At 29.6% G+C, this 23,716-nt stretch overlaps 3 protein-coding genes across 4 annotated transcripts in view; 1 reads left to right on the top strand and 2 right to left on the bottom strand.

The window, feature by feature from the left end:
* The window catches only part of LOC111682859 (G protein-coupled receptor kinase 2), a 204,551-nt gene extending 201,243 nt beyond the window's left edge, over positions 1–3,308 (bottom strand). For both annotated transcript variants that reach the window (XM_046950442.1, XM_046950444.1), the window contains exon 1: positions 1,672–3,308. The gene's annotated coding sequence lies outside the window, so the exon portion shown is untranslated. The remainder of the gene's footprint in view (positions 1–1,671) is intronic.
* A 1,678-nt stretch (positions 3,309–4,986) lies between these two features.
* On the top strand, positions 4,987–7,981 carry LOC111676372 (polyribonucleotide nucleotidyltransferase 1, mitochondrial). The gene is made up of 5 exons (XM_023437288.2): positions 4,987–5,225; positions 5,292–5,711; positions 5,781–6,324; positions 6,388–6,515; positions 6,577–7,981. Exons 1-5 carry the CDS (start codon positions 5,104–5,106, stop codon positions 7,733–7,735), a joined length of 2,373 nt encoding a protein of 790 aa, XP_023293056.2. The 5' UTR covers positions 4,987–5,103; the 3' UTR covers positions 7,736–7,981.
* A 2,087-nt stretch (positions 7,982–10,068) lies between these two features.
* Positions 10,069–23,174, bottom strand: LOC111676371 (eIF-2-alpha kinase GCN2). Its single transcript, XM_023437287.2, has 7 exons — positions 22,746–23,174; positions 22,476–22,657; positions 14,990–16,123; positions 13,619–14,924; positions 10,857–12,728; positions 10,623–10,792; positions 10,069–10,553 (listed from the first exon to the last, which is right to left on the bottom strand). The coding sequence occupies exons 1-7, from the start codon at positions 22,800–22,802 to the stop codon at positions 10,427–10,429; spliced, it is 4,848 nt and encodes a 1,615-aa protein (XP_023293055.2). The 5' UTR covers positions 22,803–23,174; the 3' UTR covers positions 10,069–10,426.
* Positions 23,175–23,716: the final 542 nt, after the last annotated feature.

Below are 23,716 nucleotides of genomic sequence, written 5' to 3'. Positions count from 1 at the left end.
TCAACATCAATATCCGATTACGAATGTTCAAAAAATAGGAGTACCGTATATTATCCTACCTAAGTTAGATTAATTTCCTTTACTCGTAGTAAATATTTAAAATATGATATGAAACTGTTATATTTAGATGATTTTGAGGTCAGTTCACAATTATTTTCCTTAAAATCCAAAAAGAAAATGTCAGATTTAACGAAAATGAAATCTGTTCAAATATCTTGAAAATTATAAAAATATCGCGAACAAAATATGAAAATTCTCATGGTAATCTCATTAAAAGACTTTTTGAATACTTTAGGAATTCAAATATTTTAAAATCTCTCATAAAAAATAAACATTTTATTCAAAAATTATAACAGCGCTTATCATTTATTTTTAAATTAATCCTATTAGGACGCCCCAAACTAGTGAAACTAAGCCAAATCGTAGTAATTAAACATCGTGATCAATATTTAGTTCGTTCAGATTAAACAAATATTAAAAAAAAATTAATTTCAGACCATAAAGCATATAGTGAAATCCATTAAGTTTGCTAAGTAACACATTTAGTGGTGGTTTCATAAATGGATGAATTTTTAATGTATGAATACTACAATAAATTATAGTTTTAAATCTAAATGATTTCAGAAAATATATTGAAAGCCCATTAATCGAAAAACATTAAGCTGTAAGGAACTTTCAAGGAGGTTGTATAATAGGAATGATTCATGATGGGTCTTGACAAAAAGGGTATGGTCTAATAAATTGTAAAATGGTATCGTACCCCAAATGTTGTAGGTACACATATTAGTCCAAGACATGCTCTCATATTCCCAATAAACAAATTTGATAAAATGGCGGTGTTGTCGTATAAAAATATTTTTGATTCTAAATTAGTGGAAGCTCTTTCCGTAGGAAATAGGCATATGACACCATTTAAGGCTTTCTGAATAAATTACTGTTTATTTGTTGATAATCGGTCACGACATGTGTCATCAAGCCCCTCAAAACCGTTGTCGGAAGGACATTAAGTTCCGGAGGTTCATATACCCAAGTTATAAATAAAATCTTTATAAAAATGACTGACTGGCACACATTAATTAATAATATTTTAGATGAAAGTGCTATCGTTTTTGTTTTTATTTTAAAAATAGTTGAACTTAAATCGATTACTCCTATTATTTTTAACAATAGATTTTGTATATAAATTTAAAAAAAAATATATATTTTTTTTTATATAAATTTCTTCAACATTTAAAATAACGGTTATAAAAATTAGAGAACAAGTTAAATAAATAAATAATAAAAATATTTAAATAAATATATAAATCTTTCACTAAAAAATTTATATTCAAAATTTTTCAAATTTTCACTCCTATTATTTTGTACACAACTGTAGGTGTTACATAGATAACAAAATCTACAAGAGTTAAGTTATTAATAATATAGGTACATATGCAGAAATAAGCGCTACAAAAACCAAGTTAGGATTTTTAAATTATTCTGCAACATCAAAGGGTCCACACGATGCATTATAAATCCTTGATAATCACAATAAGGGTTTATATATAAACATTCCAAAGCCTCGCACTTTGTGCAGTCTGTTTTTTTCGATTTTACATTGAATTTTGCAGAAATTTCAAGTTTTTTCGTAAAGATTATTTTATAATTACGCTCCTTAAAAGTTAAACTTACCTTTTTTATTTTATAAAATAATATACGTATTTATTTTAGTCACACATTGTAAAAATACTTGGCAAATATTTATTTTTCACTTTTTTTCCATTAAAACTAGTTTCATTCAGCCACTTCTAGGGAATAGGCAGCCAATCAGTGAGTGAGTGAGCAGCAAACAGTCAATACAAAAAAAGTCACACTTAAAAAGCCGGTAAATGTTTAACAAGATACTTTTCGTTTTTTATATATATTTATTCCACACAATTTTTCCCACACACACACTCACGTTATTTTTAGTTTTTCAAATTTAGCAAGATTTTATTTAATATAATATTTATTTCATTCGTGTATTATTTCTTAAACAAAAGACTAAAAAAACAATGACAGAAAACAATTGCAAAGAGTTGTTTATGGTTTGACGTTGTTTTTTCTATTTTTGTTTTTCTTGATTATGTTTATTATTATTGTTGTTGTTTTATTACTTAATGAATGACAAGTTACAAAGAGAAAACAAAAAAAGCACTGAAAAAAACTTTAATCAGTGGGCAGTTAAAACACCCAACACACAATGTTTTACAACGTTTTTCTTGTTTTATTATATTTCTTTTTTGTTTATTTTTCTTTTTTATGTTTTTTTTTTTAATTATATTTAATTGCAAACTAAAAGCCACCACTAAAAAAAAAACAAAAAACGCCAACCTGCAAATGTTGGTCTTTAATATATTTTTGTGTTGTTCTCGTAAAGAATTGGCAACAACAAACAATAAGAATTAGTAGATTGCTTTTGTTGTTGTTATTTTTATTTTTTTGGTGTTATTGACACTTTGCATAAAATTTTTAAAGCACACACACTCACACTCGTTCACACCAGCGAAGGAAGAGAAAAAGGGTGTGTATTTTTTGACAAACAAATTTTATACCCCTTTTCTCACACACTTTATGGAGAATAAAATCAATCAATTTAGTAAATGTTTTAAAGTTTCATATTCCATTTTCATGTCAAAACAAAAGCTATTTTTATTTTAGTTGTTTATTTTAGCGGCGTTTTAATTTTCATTTATGTTTTGTTATTGTAATATTATTTTTTCCACTTTGTTTTACAATTTATATTATTTTTGCACTTTTTCTGTTGCTATTTTTTTATTATACTTCTTGTTGTCTTCTGCTTTTTTATTCTTCTTTTTTAATAATTATTTTTACTTGTATGCCTGCCTGGCTGGTTGGCTTTTCACTGGTTGGTGGCTGTTGGTTGTTGTCACCACACTTGTATTAATGTCTGTCTGGTTGAAGAAAAAACACACAATTTTTTTTTGTTAATATAAAACACACACTCACTGAACAATTTTATTTGTTTCTTCTACTTTTCTTTTACAGGTGAATGGCACTTTTTTCCTAAATGTAAAACATTTTTTATGGAAATTTTCTGTGGAAGTTTGCCGTATTTTTAATTTCTTAGCTTATTTCTCTTTTGAACCACGTTATTTGTTTAACATTTAAAACCGTATTTTTTTAGCTTTAACAAGGAGCACAATTAATAAATTTTCTTAATTTTTTTTTCTAATTTTAACAACGACATACAGCGCGCACACTTTAAAAGCGAAGAAAACCGAATTTTACTTGTCGACAATTCGACATTGACTATTCTTGTTGTAGTCAGAGATCAGCGCCGACCATAATTAACGACTTTGGTAGCTAAATAAATGTGGCGGCTTAGCACCTGCCTTAAGCCGGCTTAGTAGATTGTTTTTCTTTAACACGGTATTCATAATCAATTATTAAAAATGTTTAGTTAATTTTATAAAACACACATAAATTGATTCATAAACTTTTATCAATCAAATTTTCATGCTAAAAACGTTCTTTAAAATATTTTACACATGTATGTTATTTAGTAAAACTAAAAAGTTTTCTCTAAAATAAGACTTTTGCAAGTTTTTCGAAGTACGTTTACGAAATTCAGTATTAACAAGTTCACGAACGTATTTTTGAACTTTTTTTATAGCAGTCTGAAAACAACGACGTTCGAAATTAACGTCGGCTAATCATATGTAGTAGAAATCGAAAAATCATATGCAAAGGAAATAAGAAAATGCACCGAGAGAAAAAAATTATAGAAATATATTTTTTATGCGAAATGCAACACTACTGAGGTGAGTTTTGTTAGGTTGTAGATTTTTCTATTCCGAAGGTTTCGCTGTCGTTTTTAAATTAACTTTTGGTCCAAAAAGCATTTATATTCATAACAAAATTTAATATCAAAATAAATATATCAATTTAACTTATAAAATGTATTAACGAGGCCAGTAGAACTTAAGTTCTATAATTCAAAAGTTGAAAAAGTTTAATAAAAGTCAAATCGAAAACTCTTTTCGATATGACAGCATCTGAAGAAAATATTACAATTAATTTATTCAGATCATATTCGTGTTTCGACTCCATACTTATATGAATTTCTTCATTAAAAGCTCTAATTAGGGTTCTATAAACCGACTTTCGAATAATCGAACAATCGACTTTTTGTCGAATAAAGTCGAAAAGTCGAAGTCGACTATTTTGTTCCAAAAAAGTCGATAACTCGACTATCGTCTATGAAAAAAATCGAAAAATCGATTTTGTAAATAAAAGTCGGAAAGTCGAAAAAAGTCGAACATAGAAAGAAGTCGAAAAAAACTCAAAAAATTGCAACAAATAGAAAAAATATAAATAAATTTTTTTTTTAATAATAATAATAATATAATGTTTAATGGCAACATTATAAATTTACTTTATAAATTTTTAACTCTGGTCGGAAAAAGTCGAAAATAGTCGAAAAGTCGGAAAAAGTCGAAGTCGACTAATTATAAAATATTAAAAGTCGAAAAGTCGAAAAATCGAAAAATCGACTTTTAATTAAATCAAAAAAGTCGAAAAATCGACTTTTAACTTAATGCAAAAAGTCGAAAAGTCGACTTTTCATAAAAAGCAAAAAGTCGACTTTTCGTTTCAACTATAGAACCCTAGCTCTAATTAAAAAGTAAATAAAGTCGACAAAATTCGGATATTTAACTCTTCAGAAATAAAAATTATCGATGTTATAATAAGGAAAGTCCAAGCTAATTGATTAATCGATATTGTTATATTAATTTTTCTCATTATTATAATTTATAATATTTATTTCTTTTTGCATTATTTTTATTGTTTAATTCTGAGAAGGTTGTATTATCGACCTAATTGGCATCACTATTTACATGACGATTCTTTTCATTCACAGCAGAGGTCGCACATGGTTTTGTTTTGGTTTTTTTTCTCTCATTTTCTCTTCTTTTATACATGTGCACCGTGAACAGCTGTTTTATTTAATCTTTTTTGACAAGTGGTATTCCGGGTTTCTTAAATTGTCTTACTGAACTTATTTGATAACATTTTATAAATTAAAATTACTTTTAGTAAACGCAAAAATACATTAGAAAAATGAAATGTACTTTAAATTATCTAAAACTATTAAATTTTCGTGCCCGTACTAACTTAAATAGTAAATTAATACGATCCTTTAGCTCGGAAATACCACAAATAGAAGTAAAATTTTCAAATGGGTAATGAAACGAGTAAAAGTTATTTAATAAAGAAATTAATATATTTTATGTTCTAATATTCTTTAGGAGAAATTTAAAAATGAACACGGGTAAATATGCCCGTTTTGCCAATGCCACTGCCGTTTGTGAAATGGGTGACACAGCTGTTATGGTAACCGCTGTTTCAAAGGCTAAACCAACACCGGGAACAAATTTTATGCCTTTGGTTGTAGATTATAGACTGAAAAATGCTGCTTCTGGTAGAATACCTACAAATTTTATGCGTCGTGAAATGGGTCCTTCGGAAAAAGAGATATTGTCGGCGCGTTTAATAGATCGTTCAGTGCGTCCCCTGTTTCCTTATGAGTATAGAACAGAAACTCAAATAGTTTGTAATATGATGGCCATGGATGCAGTGTATTCACCTGATGTATTGGCCATAAATGCTGCCTCTTTAGCTTTAAGTATGAGTGATATTCCCTGGAATGGTCCAATTGGTGCTGTAAGGTGATTATGGGTTACATAATTTAGGGTTTTACATATTTTAACATTATGGATATTTTTTCTTTTTTTTAGATTAGGTCTTTGTGATGGTGAAATTATTGTCAATCCCACTAGACGTGAATTGCAATCGTCGCAACTTGATTTGGTCGTAACAGCTACTAAACAAAATCTTGTGGTAATGCTGGAGGGTAAAGGTAATGTTGTACTACAACAAGATCTTTTCAAAGCAATTAAACAGGGCACCAAAGAGGCACAAAGTATTATTAATGAAATTGACAATTTACGACGCTCCCATGGCAAGGAAAAACAAACTTTACAAAGTGTAATAGTGGTAAATGAAGAAATAACAGATGCTGTACGCAGCATGAGTGAAATGCGTTTACGTGAAATATTCCAAGATGACAAACACGATAAGTTGTCGCGTGATCAGGCGGTAAATGAAGTGAGAACAAATGTTATTGATAAAGTATGGTCTAGTTATCCTGATACAGAACCTTCTTTAATTGCCGAGGAATTCAATCGTTTGTGTCGTTTACTGTTTAGAGAATTAATATTTGAAACTGAGTTACGTTGTGATGGCAGAGATTATGATTCACTGCGAAAGATTAATTGCCAGGTAAAGGATATTTTTTGGATTTTTATATATTTTTAATAATTTTTTGTTTGTTTTGTATTTAAGGTGGATTTGTATAAACCTTTACATGGTTCAGCTTTATTCCAAAGAGGTCAAACACAAGTTTTTTGTACGGTAGCTTTAGATTCACAGGAATCGGCCATGAAATTAGATACATTATCGGCTTTGGAATCGTAAGTTAAAAATGAACTGATTAGTTATTTTTTATACCAATTTACAATTTCCTTCTTTTAGCGGTGTCAAGGCTAAAAACTTTATGCTGCACTATGAATTCCCGCCCTATGCAACCGGTGAGGTGGGACGTGTAGGTGGGGTGGGTCGACGAGAACTTGGACACGGAGCATTGGCGGAAAAAGCTCTTTTACCCACACTGCCCAATGATTTTCCCTTTACAGTAAGACTGACCTCCGAGGTATTAGAATCTAATGGTTCTAGTTCCATGGCTACTGTATGTGGTGGTTCTTTAGCTCTCATGGATGCCGGTGTACCAGTGACAGCAAGAGCTGCTGGGGTGGCCATTGGTTTAGTAACAAAATATGAAAATAATGATACGAAACATTTGCAAGACTATCGCATATTGACTGATATATTGGGCATAGAAGATTATATGGGTGATATGGATATGAAGGTGGCGGGTACTAGAAAAGGTTTCACAGCCATACAAGCTGATTTAAAAATACCCGGAATTCCACTGAAAGTAGTTATGGAGTCTTTGCAAAAAGCTACAGACGCCAAATCACGTATATTAGATATAATGTCAGAGGCGATAGGAGAACCAAGAAAACAGAAAAAAGATTGTTGGCCGGTAACGGAACGTTTACAAATTGAGCCACAACAAAGAGCCCAATTGTTGGGACCAAGTGGTATAAATTTAAAGAAAATTTATCTAGAAACTGGTTGTACAGTTACCACAGAAGATGAAACTACATTTACATTATTCGCTCCCTCACAATCTGCCATGCATGAGGCCAAAGAAATGATAGATTCTTTCTTAGTGAAAAAAGAAAAAATTCCAGACTTGGAATTTGGTGGTATATACTCAGCCACCATTACCGAAATTAGAGATACCGGTGTAATGGTTATATTATATCAAGGTATGCCTCCAGCTCTTCTACATAATTCCCAATTGGATCAAAGAAAGGTGGCTCATCCTTCAGCTTTGGGTTTAGAAGTGGGTCAAGAGATTCAGGTTAAATATTTTGGTAGAGATCCGGTTTCAGGCTTTATGCGTTTATCGCGTAAGGTCTTGCAACCGACTACCCGTATAGTGCGTAGCCTTAATAAGGGTACCACTGAAACTGCCAGTAAACTAGCCGATCAAAATGAAAATCAAGAACAATCCCGACAATTAGCTAACGAAGATAGCTCAAAGACACCATCATCATCATCATAGTAAATGTAATACATTATCATATTTAAATTAGTTATAAAATATAATAAACGAAACTAAAACTAAACGTTATTGTTAAATTGTAATTAAGTATTGTTGCTTTTTATATATAATAAGACTTGTTGCAATACTCAATAGAGTTGCAAGTTTTACACCACTATAATTTTTAAACATTATTTGATCTAAACTTATTTTTCAAATATTGTTGTTACTGCAGCAATGTTACTTTTAGCAAAAATTCTAAAGTTTTTAAAATTTACATAATAATTTTATTTTATTTGTATATAAAATTAATTAAATTTTGCATATTTTTCAAATGCAACAAAAAAACTTAAAATAAATAATAATAAAAAATAATATAAATTAAAAAAGTTGTAGATATTATTTTTATGAATATTTTAAATAAATTTTGGCTTTAATCGAAAATATTTGAAATTTTTTTTTTCGCCTTAAAAGTAGAAATAATAGAATAACTTACAAAAAAAAAAAAAATAAAATTGAGATTAATTTCTAAAAAAACTTAAGAGCAATAAAAAACGAAACATTTTAAAGAGAAGAGAGAGAATTTTCGTTTCAAATAAAACTTTTTCGAATAAATTTTGAAAGTTATTAAATAAATTAACTCATTTTCTATTTAAATTCTCGATATTTTAACATTTAAGATAATTTTAGTTTCCGTAAATATTAAACAAATTTGAAGATTTTCGAATAAATTTCACATTTTTTTTATTAATCGAATCGAATAAATTTTAAAGTTTAAAATTTTCCGAAAAATCGAAATTTATGAACTAAATTGAAAACTTTGAAATAATTTGCAAAAATTTTGAATTTAATCAGTTCCCAATAAATTTTCAATTTTCAAATAATTTTTATTAATTTTTCGATTTTAAAATTTTCGAAAAAAAAAAATTGAAATTTAAAAACTAAATTGAACACTTTCAAATAATTTTAAAGGTGTTGAAAATACCTTAATTTGATCAGATTCAAAAAAAGTTCAATATTTAAAGATCGAAAAAGATTTCGAAAAAAATGGAAATTTATAAACTAAGTTGAAGATTTTCAAATAATTTTGAAAATTTTCAACACCTTTGATCAGTTTCCAATAAATTTCAAAATTTTAAGGTCGAATAAATATTCGATTTTAAAATGTTTGAAAAAAATCTAAATTTATAAATTAAATTGAACATTTTCAAATAATTTTGAAAAATGTTGAATATTTTCAAAACCTTAACTTGATTTCCAATAAATTTCAAGATTTAAAGATGGAATAAATTTTCGATTTTAAAATTTTCCGAAAAAAAAACCGAAATTTATAAACTGAAATGAACACTTTTAAATAATTTTGAAAAATAATTAATTTGATCTGTTTCCAATAAATTTCAAGACTTGAAGATCGCATAAAAACTAAATTGAACATCTTAATTTTCCAAAAAAAAAGCGAAAAAACACTTTTAAATAATTTTGAAAAATGTTTTCAACGATAATATTTATAAATATTTAGTATTGAAAATTGAATTCGATTAAAGTTAGCTTTAAAAATTTTCAAACAAATTCTAATATATTTCAGTATTAGAAAATTTTCGAAGACTACATTTTAAAAATCGGAAATAAATTAAAAAATTTTCAAAATTTTTCAAAAAAAAAAATTAAAAATTTGCGAATTGTTTAAATTTTTTTATAAAATTATGAAATAAATTTGAAAATTTTAGTATATATTTTAAAATATTCGATAAAATTCTTATTTTTGTCGAATAAATTCAAAAAATATTGAAATAAATATGATTTCCTAATAAATTTAATAAAATTTTCAAAATTATTGTATAAGTTTTAAATTAAATATTTTCGACAAAAAAAAATCAAACATTAAGATTTCTACTACATTTTTGAAAATTTTTAAAAAAATTCAACTTTTTTGTATGATTTTAATTAAAATATTTTCGAATAAATTCAATTATTTTTAAATTAATGAAAAAATATTCATTTAAATTTTTTTTATTTTAAAAATTTTGAACTTAATTTGAATTTTATTAAAATTTTCGAACAAATTTTAAAATTATCGAATTATTTTCAAAACTTTCGAATGGTTGTTTATCGTGGTAGTTTAGCTCGACAGAAGAGTGAAGTACAGGTGAAGGAAACCGGCTTTGATCAAATAAATTCCAATAACTTTAAAATATTTTGCAATAATTTCAAAATTTAAAAATAATTAAAAAAACTCGAAAAACTTTCAATATTTGTAAATGAATTGAAATATTTTTAAAAAGATTTGAATTTTACTACATTTTCCCTATAGATTCAAAAATTTTCTCTCTCATCAAGAATAACTCCATATGTTATTGGTTTTATTTAAATAAATATTTGAAAATAATAATTCTCAATATGTTTTTATTCGCATTTCTTCTCTCATATTAAAATAATTAACAAAATAACAATTACTCTTGTTAAATGTATATCAAAACCGTTATTGATATTTTCTTAAGAATTTAAATTCTTTCATAAATAATAATGAAATATTACGACTTAAACATTTAGATAGGAAGCATTTTTTAATATTAATATTGAATTGAAAATAAAAAAAAAATGAAACATATATAAATCTCTAACGTGTTCTTCAGCATATGTTCGTTTATAGTGCTTTCCTATTCTTACGATTTCCAACTGTGATTCCAAACTAATTCTGCGAGCTGTCTTTATTCAGATTATGACACGATAATATGAATCGGTTATACTATATAAGGCCACTATAGTTATTTTAGCATCTGTTAAATAATCAACAATTTCATCACATATTTCGGTGATATAACGTCGGTGTTTGGGAAATCTTTAAAGAGTGAATAGTTTAATAATGAAATTATTATTTAAAATATTTTTAAATGAGAAAATACTATACCTATCTATAACCGTATTAATTTCCTGGTCAGTCTCTTTATGTCCAATACCACGCGGATTTATGGCACCCACTATAGCATTTAGGGTGGAATGCGATAATTCTACTACCAGCACCACAATGCTTTCATTTCGTACGAATTGTGCCAAAGTCGAAGACATTTGTTGTGTGACCTAAAAAGTTCAAAAAAACAAAATTAGCTTAAATCAACTCCGAAATATAATGATTATAGTCTACCTGATTTTCCAAACGCCTTCGATAATTGGCAGTCATTTTATCGTGTGTCAAAAACTGAACCTGAACATTTGGCAAATTACTCAAACTACTCGAATTATAAGTATTCTTAATACTTGTACTCGAAGCAGATGTACTCAGACCATAATCTCCCCTACCACTGCCACAATTACCTCCCCCACCGCCACTGCCATAGCTACCGCCATAATAACTTGTATTAGCTGGCTGTGAATAAATCTCATTCGTAGAATTTAATGACACATCCGATGAACGTGGCATTTTTTGTATAAAATCCACTAGTTCAGTACGAGTAACATGTCTCTCTTGAAAACGTTCACGCTCCCAAGAGCGTATACGTAATGCTCCATTTTCGGCTACCAATATAACATGATTTGCTCCCAATTTAGCCAGATCTTGAGGTTCATCACTACTGCCGGTAATGGATTCTAGGAAACTGCAACGTATGCCCGCTGACCATAGCAAACGCATAATGTAAGTGACATCTTTTAGGGGTGGCCTTGATCCGCTAACGCACACTCCCACATCTATGGTGCGACATTTTTGTGAATCTTCTGAAAAGATGGCAGCCACTAGTTTGTCGAGTGAAAACGATAAGCCAGCACCACTTATACCACGATTTGGTAAATTAGGATTAAAACCTTGGGCTTGTTTTTGAAATTCCATAAGCATGCTGTCATAACGTTCTCCCACCGCTAAAACCGAAGGTCTAGAAGTACGATTAGGCTTTAGGTCAGCAATCATTTGCCAGACTATACCACCCGAAGTGGCACGTTCAAAACTTATGGGCAAGCCGGCAAAAATGTGTATGGGACATTTAACACCCAAACTTTGTGCCAGCAAAACTATAGATTCCATTTCTCTTAGAGCTCCCTTAGCCAAAGAAGCGGCCTCACCCTTGCCGCGCACCAACGACTTCAAAGACGAATCATCGGCACTATTTTTGCCACTCATTTGAAAGGTGGCCAGTAGTAAATCTATTAAAGCAGTAGCTGAAGTTCTAGTCTTGTCCATTATAACATTAACACTTGAATAGAATTGAAATTTCGATATTCTACCCTCAATATAATCCAATATATTGCCAAATAAATCACCATACATATCCTTGGGTACATTACAGTACAATAAAATCGCTCTTAAAAGATTTGTATGATTCATGCGTATCATAACATTCTTCTCTCTAGGATTGGGTATCTCCGAGGCAATTTCATAGGCTAAAGACAAAAGCTCGGCATCTACCAAATGACTAGCAGAATGGGGTGATATTATATCGAAAGCACACTCATAATTTTGTTTAGGATGAAAGTTAAAGACTTTCTCCTCACGATAAACACGATCCACACAATAACGTCTAATCATATTCACTCCACTCATGGCTATATGACGGGCAAACTCCGTTCTTAAATCGCTGGGCAAGACCACTACACAACCGGAATGAGTCATAAGGCGTACATGATTTACCCAATTGTTGGTATGTTTGGTTAGGGGTGATAACAAGGGTGTGTCCACTTCTATGGCGCCATGTTTACGAAACAGTGATACTATTTTTCCCTTAACAAACTCGATTAGCGGACTAAGTGTTACCAAACTGTCTAGTACGATGGGTGTATTCCAAGATTTCATGGCACGACTACCACCCATGTGGTAGGTATGTTCAAGTATTTCATCGCTTTCCTGTTGCAAACAACGTGCTACTATATGTTTGTAGGCTTTACTCTGGGGATTAGCTAAAGCATTTTTTAGCATTTCTTGAAGCTCACTAGCCTCTAGTTGAGCGGGCGGAACAAGATCTGAAGCTAAAAGTTCTTCGGCTGTGGGACGTTGAGCGGGGTCGTGATTCAAAAGCCAGCGTATAAGCTAAAAAAGAAGGGAAATAATAAGATTTCTATGAAATTGATGTTTTGGGGATGAGTCGGATATATTCAGACCATAATATAACATGTGTCATGGTATAGACAATAGTGTTAACTAGGGTTCTTTAGTTGAAACGAAAAGTCGACTTTTCGACTTTTCGCATTTTATTAAAAGTCGACTTTTTGCATTTTATGAAAAGTCGACTTTTCTACTTTTTGCATTTTATGAAAAGTCGACATTTCGACTTTTCGACTTTTTGCATTTTATGAAAAGTCGACTTTTCGACTTTCGACTTTTTGCATTTAGTTATTTTCGACTTTTTCCGACCAGAGTTAAAAATTTATAAAGTTGCCAGAAGCGTAAATCTATAATGTTGCCATTTAACATTAAGTATTATTATTATTAATAAAAAAATTTTATTTATATTTTTTATATTTGTTGCAATTTTTTGAGTTTTTCGACTACTTTCTATTTTCGACATTTTCCGACTTTTTTCGACTATTTTCGACTTTTTCCGAATTTTTCGACTTCTTTCGACTTTTTCCGACTTTTCGACTTTTATTTACAAAGTCGACTATTCGACTTTTTCCATAGACGATAGTCGAGTTATCGACTTTTTTTGGAACAAAATAGTCGACTTCGACTTTTCGACTTTTTTCGACAAAAAGTCGAATATTTGAAAGTCGATTAAGAGAACCCTAGTGTTAACTATAGACTAGTATAAAGACCGAGCTAGACTATACTATAGTCTATAGATTATAGATACTTGACCATAGACTATATAATTAGCTTGACTATGGACTAGAATATAGATTAGAATATAGACTAGACTATACTTTAGAATAGACTTAAGACTGAAAATAAATTAACTGCTTGCCATTTTCCCTACTTACCTTTACAGTCTTCTCGTATTTATTATTTTTCAACATATTCTCCGGAAAAATAATACTGGCATTTCTTAAATTTATAATAGTTTCTGCTCTTTCCATGCCCGTACCAAATGGTGGATTACACATTTCAAATAATATAATGCCCAACGTATACATATCAACCTTTTGATTATAGGTGGACTTTGAAGCATTACCCGTCAATTCAGGAGCCACATACAAAGTAGTGCCAACTTTTCCCGTACCCGTGCCATCTTCCGTTGATGTTATATGTGAATTATGATTATGATTATTATGTTGTTCAGAATTGGCTTGTAAAGCCAAAAAACTAGTGGTGGCTAATCCAAAATCTCCAATTTTTATTTGATCATGAGAATCCAAAAATATATTAACCGGTTTCAAATCTCGATGTATAATGCCTTGTTGGTGTATGTGAGATAGACCTTCGGCTATCTCACGAAATAGTCGCCATAAACGATCGGAATTTTGATAAAGATTATCATCTATAGCGGTGCGTAAAGTACATTTTTCACAGAATTCCATTTGAATGTACATAATTTGTATTAAAGGTTTAGGGGAGCTAATTTTAGACGATAATTCTGAACCATTTTCATCGTCATCATCTTCATCGTATACAGCAACCTCACCATTTGAGTCAACAAACTCAATGCCATCTGAATCCGAATCGTCTAGGTGAGGTAAATAACTATTCCATAAACTGCTAGAATCAGTTTCAGTTTCGGCGCCATTTAAGGTCACCTGTGGAGATTTTGGCCTTTTAACACTATCATGATGACTTATGGACCAGTCGCCCGACATTAATTCATCCATTTCCTTAATATCCGCATCACTGCAACTTTCTATCCAACTATTAAAGTAACGTACGACATTTTCATGATTTAAACGTGATAGTAATTCCACTTCTCGAGTCATTTTCTTATACAGTTGTCTACTGCGAGCCGGTAGGGGAATACGTTTAATAGCATATTCCCGATTATCTAGAATGTTGCGTACTTTTAGCACATCACCAAAGGCACCTTTGCCCAAATACATAAGAACTTCGAATTCAGTGCGTAAACGTGATTGCGAAGATGGCAGTGATGGTATAGTGAAAGGTGCTATGGTCTGTGGGGTGGAGGGTACTGCTAAAGCTCTTTGCTTTGGATTGAGAGAAACTGCAGCCTGATGAGCATGACCGGATAAGGCTAAAGTTAAATGTTGATTTTCTTTATCTTCCGCTGTGAATAAAGAGCTACGCAAAAAGGGATGTTCCAAGAGTTCAGAGGCAGAAAGTGTGCGATCAGAATTGCATCTGTAATTAAATAATTTTGAAATTTTATTAAAACTTTATTAAAAAATTATTTAGAAATAACTTACTTATCCACAAAATCCCGCATTTCAAACGTAGGCGTATTCATTAAACTCTCCACTAAAGCTCCTAGAGCCGGTAAATCTCCCTGAGTAGATCTTTGACCCGAACCTCCTATCAGTTCTAGTAAATTGGGTACTATAGAAAAATCCGTAACCCTTATAGTACCAGTGTTATCCATAAAAACCGTGGAATCTAAAAGATGGCTATGTGACACTCCTTTATTGTGAAGAAACACCAAAGCATCTATTACACCCTTTGCCACACCTCTCACACCATCCATACACCAACCCAGCGATGAAGATATGCTAAAGACACTAGTGCCCAAAACAAAATCCTGCACCAAGTACACCAACAGGCCCTCTTTACGTTTGATACACAAAACGCATTCATATTGTATGAGATTCTTATGATTCAATTGTGATAAACTGGCCACTTGTTTCTCAATGGAGGCTATGACATCATCCACCCGGTGATTACCAGAACATTTTGGTTCCGAAGACAACCAAAAACATTTGCCGGAGCCATTGCCACAGTGTTGTTCAATTTGCGAATACTTTATATTCCATTCCGTAATATACAACAATTGACCCGTGTCCATATCAATGCCATTATAAGCAATGCATCCTTTTTGTGAATGACCCATACAGCAACCCCTTCTTATTTGCCGTCCCACTTTGTGGAAATATAGGGTTTCACTACTTTTGTGCTCCACACATTTAGAGGGATATATATGGCCACGGTAAAAGGGTGAAGAACTTTCTGAACTTTCCGATGAACTGGCATGACGATTTGATTCACTCATACTTCGCCTGGGTTCACGACGTTTTGCTTCAGATTTAAACATTTCCTTGCGCCTTTCTACTTCATCTAAAAGATTCTGTCTTTCTTTGTGTTCCCGCTGCATCTTCAAATCCAAGAGTTCTCGTTCCCTTTGCTGTTTTTGTTGTAACATTTCATCATAGAACGAGCCGCGAGGTGGTTTATTGTGTTTTAGCAGGAAAGCCTGTACTGTTTGGGCTAATTCGTAGATCATTACCTCTCCACGCAAATCATTAGATTGCTGTTGGAGCTGTTGTAACAACTCTTCGATAAGTTGGTCGGAAATGCCTTTAGTTTCTTCGAGAGAAATTTTTGGGGCTCTAAGGGTAAAAAAGGGTAGAAGGAAGTTTATAAATTAAAACATTTGTTAATAGAGTTAGTTAATAAGTTATTTTCATAAATTTTATAAAAAAAATTATATTCCCTAAAATGTAAACATATGTTTTGTTTTTGTACTTAAAAACAAAAACAAAAATTACGGTTATAAAGTTGTATTGGTATTGCCAACTTTATTAAATGAGTATGCCCACTTTCGTTTTAGAAAATACCCACAAAAATTTGTAGTTAGTTATTAATTACTTTAAATTTTTTAATTGTTTATTAAATTTTATAATTTTAACATATTGAAAGTGCACATTTAATTAAAAATAAAAAAATAATAAGTAATAAATTAGGGTACCTAAATAAGAATTACTGTTGATTCCGTGTGCGCTAAACTAAATATCTGAGATAAAAGGTAAAGCAGATTTTTTTGTATATCTCGTTTTTTATGTATCCTACGAGTTTTCATGTGATTATAATTTCTGTACAGAATTAAATTTCCTATATTTTGGATGAAGTTAATTTTCCTGAGAATCTTGCAATGTCTATTTACCCTTAAATAACGGCAGGGTTAGTAGGTTAATATAAAATTAAAAAAAATCGTTTGAATTAAATATGCACCAAAGTTTTTACTATTGGATAGTAGGCCAGAGCATCGTGGTCACTTAGTGGAATGCGAGAGCATATCTTAAAAAATATTTTAATTAAAAAAAAACAAAGTTTTGAAGTTATTTTTATATAGATATGCCCCTTGCTCTTGAAGGAAGAAAATAAGCTTTGTAGTATTTTGAGCAAAAACTGTCAATTTTGAAAATGGTACGTCTGCCAAATATTGAAAAATCTTATTCTTAAATTGAAAAATTATTTGTTTATAGATATCGTAATGGCTCTTAAAAATTTTATATCCATTTATGAGCAAAAAAGAGATAATTTTGAAAAAATAAAAATATTTATTAAAAAATAAAAATTAAAAATGTTTTCGAAAAAATTGAAAAAACAAGAGGTGAAAAGTTACTCTCATTTGAAAAAATCCATTATGGCCAAAATGCCCAACTGTGACTCCTTCTAGCTTCGGTAGTTTATGACTGATGTAATGGATTTCTTAAAATACAAAAATATAAAAATAAGACACTTTTTTTAAAAACAAAATATAATAGAAAAATTTTGATTCCAAATAAGGATTCATTACATCTCAATTCTTAAAAGCAGGCTATCTAGGTCTCTGGGATTCGACTCTTTAACTAAAATCTAACAGTTTTCAAGATATACGAAATTGTGTATTTTATTCATGTATGTGGTGCCCGCTATTATCTAAATATTTACATGAATGTAAAGGTTCCTCATTTCAAATTTTCATTTAAAGATTCTAGATAAAATAGTTTCTGAGATATACGATTTATTTTTTATTTAATTCATGAGGGGGCTTCGCGCTCACCAGATTAGAGTCCGCCGATTTGCCTCCAAAATTTTCAGATAAATATTAAAGGAATTTATGAAAAATTTAATGAATCTAGTTTTATATTTTCCTAGATAAATAAAATTTTGTATTTTATTCATAAGGGAGATGTCAAGTCCTCATTAAAAGTCCGCTCGTTATACTCTAAGTGTTTAGATGAATGTCAAAATTCTTTAAGTAAAATTTGAAGATTCTAGCTCTAATAGTTTCTAAGATATACGAATTTTTCTATTTTATTCACATAGGGGCTCCAAGCCCCTCCAGATGAAAGCCCGCTCTTTTTCCTTAAAAATCTTCAGATGAACAAGAAAATTGGAGGATTTTATATTTTCTTAATATGGACATGGCTCCTCCCCCACTTGAAATTTCAAAATAAAAAGAAGCCTATTGCCTAGTCTATAACGTTCACACATACAAACAAACACACATTCATTTTTATATATATAGATACATATTTTAATACAGTAATTATGTAAACTGTAATTAATTGCATACTTAATGATTTCACTACTTAAACACTCTAAATAATCTGATTAATAATATCCGTTTCCTTTACTTTCCACATTCAACTACTAAATAAACACTAGCCTTGGCAACCCTTTTATTTCTCACAGTCTCTTTGTTTTAGTATGTATGCAATTATTTGCAAATCTCTTTATTAGTTCCTTTTAGTCGTTCAACAAGTGCGTTTGTTACTTAAGAAAAGTGTTCGCGTTTAATCAAATTAAAAGTGCTTTAAGTGATAGTATTTTGTTAATAAATAAAAGAAAATTAATAAAAAGTGTTAATTTAATAAGTTTTTAATAAAATTAAGTTAAAAAGTTCAAAGGTTTTATGAAAATATGTGTTAAAATTCCAATTGGAAAATTTTCTTTAATATTAAGATATTTTGTGTGTAGTTGATGTTAGTTAAAATGGCCGTTACAAGAACAATATTGTTCGAGTCAGTCAGTAGGTGTGAGTGTTTGTATGTGTTAGTGGTTAGCGAAGTCTCAAAAATAAGTTAAGCCGGCGGAGCACCCTTTTATTTTCAAGGTTAAATGCAATTTTATATTTATGCTTGTTGCATGTTGTCAAGGTTAGTTTTTTTAGGTTATGTTTATGTGTGAAAAGGGATTTTTGTTGTTGTGAGTTTGTTTGAAAAGGGGAGTAAAGTGATGAGGTGAGTTTTAAGTAAATGTGTAGAAATAGAAAGGGGAGTTATGTTAAAAGGTGAATTAAAGTAAATATTCTAAATTAGAAAGGGGAGTTTATGTAAAGGGTTTGTGAAATAGAAAAAGAAAAGTACTATTTTATTAGTTATAGAAAAAATTAAAATAGTAAACTTAATAAATAAAAATTTAATAAAAAATATTTATAAAATTAAAAAATGACATTCAATAAAATAAATTAAAAATTTTATATATTAAGATCATTATTTTGTAATAATAGTTTAGCAGAATAATAAAATTTTTATTAGTTCAAAATTAAAATATTTAAGAAAAGTCCAGCTAATTTGTAGCATTTGTTAAGTGTTAAAAATTTATGCAAAAGTTTTAAAAAATCAAGCCAATTTCCTGTGCTAAAAATTCAAATCTAATAATGTTTATAAATTAATAAGATTGGTTTCGTAACTATTTCGGTTCAAAATTTCGTTTTCGTTAGTTTTGTTAATATTGGTATCGGTTATAAAGAGATTATTCATAATACTGCACATTTTTTAATTAATTTTGAAATATTTGGTTTAAAAAAATTACTTTTAATAAGCAATTCTGTGTTGTTTTTCTTTTTTGGCTATTAGTATTTAAATAAGGTCTAAGCGTATTTACATATTTGTCTGTCAGTCTGGTTATATTATAGTCCATCTGGAAGTCATCCATTCTAATGTCCAAATGTTTTTTGTCTGTATGTCTTTCTGTCTGTTTGGCTTTTTTGATGTGTTTCTTTATTTAAAGCCAAATTATCTGACCGTCCTTCAGTCCTTCATTGACTTAAACTCTCTTTTTGGAATGATTTATAATGTTTTGTCCGGCTATTTAGATGTCAAATCGTCTAAAGCTTCTTATCAAAAATAATTTTTTGTCCATTCTGCTATCTGCTTTTCAGTTTCCAAGACAAATTAAAAATGTTGCCTGTCTATTCGTCCGATCATCTTTCTTACTATTAACTCAATAAATTCGAATTTTCCATTAAATAAAAATCTCATTCTGATTGATGTTATTAATGTTCCGTCCAATTATAAGGCTTATAATGTTTCCTAAAAATATTTGAAAATTTTCAATACTGACAGAAAAACGACACCTATGTATAATACAGCAAAGACAAGTTTCCGTAAAACCGATTAAGAGACCATAATTCCGACTATCAGTCCTCATACAGTGTATGACATACACATACAAAATCTGATTTAATAATCTTCTGAACTTCTGTAGGTTTGTCAGATTTACTCACCGTCTATTAGTCTTCCATCGATTTTTGTTCCATTCTGCTATTTGAGTTTCTGTTTCCAAGACAAGTTTAAAATGTCGACTGTCTGTTTGTCCAATTATCATCAGTCTACCTATCAAATCAAAAAGTCCGATTTAATAGTATTCCATTCGTCCGTATATAAACCAGATACAAGTTCTTGTATTACTGATTAAGAGACAATAATTCCAAAATATAATCTGTACGTTTTTCCGTCTATTATTCCCCATACCAATACAAAATCCGAATTAGTAATCTTCTGAACTTCTGTATGTTTGTCAGATTTACTCACCGTCTGTTAGTCTTTCATCGACCGAAAATCTCCCTCCGTATGCCTGCCTATCCCCTATAGACAGACTGTCTATATACTCACACTACTCTACAGTTTTTTTGTCGCTCTGTCTTCTTGTCCGCCTGTTAGTCTTCCATCGACTGAAAATCTCATTCAGAGTCGATTTATTGTTAATATTCTGTACGGCTATAATAAATTTAAATTTTCCTATTGTCTGTCTGTTCTACTTGTTATTTGACTTTCAGCATATAAGTCCGTATATCTTTAAATTTTACAGACTGTCTATATGCTTACACTTTAAGTCTATCTACAGTTTTGTTTGTCACTCTGTCTTCCAGTAAGCATTCCATCTGTCCGTTTAATCATGTTCATTCTTACTTTGTGTATCAATCAGTTTGTCCGAATATCTAATTAACTGTATATTTATCTGTTTATCTAATTGTCCGTCTATATATCTGTACAAACCGACTAAATATTGTTCCGTTCGTCTTTCTGTCGGTCTCTAAATCTGTCAGACTATCAGAATGAAGATTATTCAATAAAATTCAAATTTATGTTTGTCACTCTATCTACCAGTAAGTTGTCCGTTCAAATGTTATTCCATAACATATTCTGTTTTACTTTGCCACAGAGTGTGTCCGCTTATCAATATGTCCGAATATCTAATTGACTGTTTATTTGTCTGTTTATCTAGTTGTTCGTCTATATATCTGTAAATATATATATATACACCGACTATATATTGTTTGGTCCGCCTGTCTGTCAGTCTGTTTGATTATTTTTATGTCCGAATATCTAATTAACTGCACATTTGTCTGTTTTTCTAGTTGTCCGTCTATGTAACTTATACCTGTGTGTAACTAAATCTAACAGACTGCCACCATTTAAGCCTATTTGGTCTATCTACATTTATGTTTGTGCCTGTCTTCCAGTGATCCAGTGATCTCTCTGTTTAAAGGTTTTTCCGTACAATATTATTATTCTGTCTGTCAATCAGTCTGTCCGTTTATCTATATGTCCGAATATCTAATTAACTTTACATTTGTCTGTTTATGTTGTTGTCCATCTATCTGTACAAATTAAATACTGTTCTGTTGGTCTATCTGTCTGTCTGTCTCTAAATCTGTCAGACTATCAGAATGAATATTATTGAATAAAATTCAACTTTCATATTATGTATCTTTCCAATTGCCATTCGACTCAAAATCTTCTTAGAGTTTTTCTAATTAGTTTCCAGTTTTCAGTCCTGTCTGCTTGTATTTATGTTTGTCCGTTAAAATATTCTAATTATTGATCGTGTACTTAGTGTTTGCTTAATACTCTTATAAAAAAGAAAATTAATCTTAAATAAATTCAATATATTATTTGAAACCAAATTGTTTTTCTTAACAATTTTTTTCTTTTTAATTGAAAATCGTGCCGTAGTAGAATTTTCTCAGTAACGTGAACGGAAACGGTAAATTACAATGAAACGGTTTTTAAAAAAAATTATCGATCGGTAGCCAATCTAAAATAATAAAATCTATAATAAAAAAATTATAAAAATCTTTAAATAATATTCCAGACATAAAGTATAAGAAGGTAAGTTTTACTTAATAAAACTAATTTTAAAAATTACTCCATAAATTGTTTAAATTTTACTATATATTTTAATTAGATTTATTTAATGAAATTAATTTCATATACTATTGATTACAATACGACATATTTAAAATTTTTCTACTTAGTTTAAAATCAACTATAAAAATTTCTCAATATTATATTGAGGTAATTCCTATTAAAAATAAAAAAAACAAAAACTTTAGATATTTTTATTTAAAAAAAAAATTGAGTCTTGATTTTAATAATTTTTAGATAAACACCGCATCTTTTATTCACTGCTAACACACAAAAAACAAACTGTTGGAAACAAATTCATAATTATTTTATTTAAATTGTCTAGCAGCGGTCTATACGAATGTATGAATCAAAACAAACCAAACATCACTTCCAAAACAAATAATATAATATTTACAAACGACCTAAAAATAAAACAAAAACCGAAAGAAACCTACAAATAAATTATATATACACACACATTATATCCACCAACAACAAATAGCAATAACAATTGATAAAAAAAATAGATAAATAATATTATTACATTAATAATACTTACATTTTTGGATATTTCGAGGGACATACAACATGTAGTTTTGTTTTAACATATGCTTCGGTTAAACCATTCGATGAATCCCTTAATGGTGTCAATTCAATGCGTATATCTGTGGGTTTCCATTGTGAGGGTGTAGCACTGCTATTGTAGGGACGTAAATCTTCTACATCATTACCGAATATTGACTAGAAAATATATATATTTATTTATTTTTATCTCACTTTCACATACAAACAAGAAAAAAAATATTTAATTAAAATCTTTTTCTTGTACCTTTATAACCTCTAATTCTTGCATTTGTCTTTCTCGAAAGGATTCTTTAGTTGTCATTTTGTTTTCTTCGAGCAGTTAAATTTTCAATAATTATGAAATAAATTAAATTAATTTTAAAACATTAATAATTCCTGTTTATGACAAATCGCCTAGATTTGTTATTAATTGCTCCTGCTGCTGTTTTTGTGACAGCTGTTGCCTCGTTTAGCATAGAAATGTTCATCACTTTTTGCTTTATAAATTGCTTTCCTTAAATTGTTAACAATTTGTTAAAAACTTTATAATTTTAACGTTTAATCTGTTTTATTTATATTTTGTGTATTTCACAATTATTTCTTTGATTTTTTTTAATAAAAAATTTAATTATAAATAGCGGAAAATTAGTTTTCCACGCGTAGTAGTTTCTGCAAAAACTTTTTCCAAAATATACAAAAAAAGTTCTTTTTTTCTCTCCTACAAGTGTCAAAATTATCAGCCGCTTATTGTTATTCTTTTTTATTTCATTCGTTTTGTTTTGATTTTACTTTTCTCTTGCTTCTTGAGTCGTATAACAACCCTGTTCAATGGTGGGTTTTTAGAGGAGCGAGTGGTGAGTTTATGTTGAAATTGAGTTGAAAAAAAACGTTATTTTTGTGTATAGTTTGGTAAAATATGAATCATTGGCAACCAATAAAGACATTATTAGTATTTAAACAAATTAAACAAGTTTGAAGTCTAAGAGCTAAAGTATATTTTTTTAAAGTGGCGTTTGTTTACCTATTTAGATTTTCATAAATATTTAACAAAACACTTTAGTTTTTATGAGAACAACTAAAACTGAAATTTATTTAAAATTTAATACTTGTTTCTAATTTGTATACCCTACACCACTTTAGTGGGGATGGTATATTGGGTTTATGCTGATGTTTGTAACGCACTATTATATTGATCCTATACCCATCTTAAAGTAAACCAATCGCCTCAGAATCATT

Source organism: Lucilia cuprina, chromosome 4 (genome assembly GCF_022045245.1).
Source record: "Lucilia cuprina isolate Lc7/37 chromosome 4, ASM2204524v1, whole genome shotgun sequence".
NCBI lineage: Eukaryota > Metazoa > Arthropoda > Insecta > Diptera > Calliphoridae > Lucilia > Lucilia cuprina.
The sequence above is the reverse complement of the archived record's forward strand: the minus strand, read 5'-3'. Positions and strand labels throughout refer to the sequence as shown.

Bases quoted from the DNA above. Each gene is read 5' to 3' on its own strand.
- LOC111676372 (XM_023437288.2), top strand. From the start codon at position 5,104: ATGAAATGTACTTTAAATTATCTAAAACTATTAAATTTTCGTGCCCGT. The intron at 6,325-6,387 runs GTAAAGGATATT...TTTGTATTTAAG, and splicing joins TGCGAAAGATTAATTGCCAG to GTGGATTTGTATAAACCTTT. The intron at 6,516-6,576 runs GTAAGTTAAAAA...TCCTTCTTTTAG, and splicing joins ACATTATCGGCTTTGGAATC to CGGTGTCAAGGCTAAAAACT.
- LOC111676371 (XM_023437287.2), bottom strand. From the start codon at position 22,802: ATGACAACTAAAGAATCCTTTCGAGAAAGACAAATGCAAGAATTAGAG. The intron at 14,925-14,989 runs GTAAGTTATTTC...ATTTAATTACAG, and splicing joins ATGCGGGATTTTGTGGATAA to ATGCAATTCTGATCGCACAC. The intron at 10,554-10,622 runs GTATAGTATTTT...CACTCTTTAAAG, and splicing joins ATTAATACGGTTATAGATAG to ATTTCCCAAACACCGACGTT.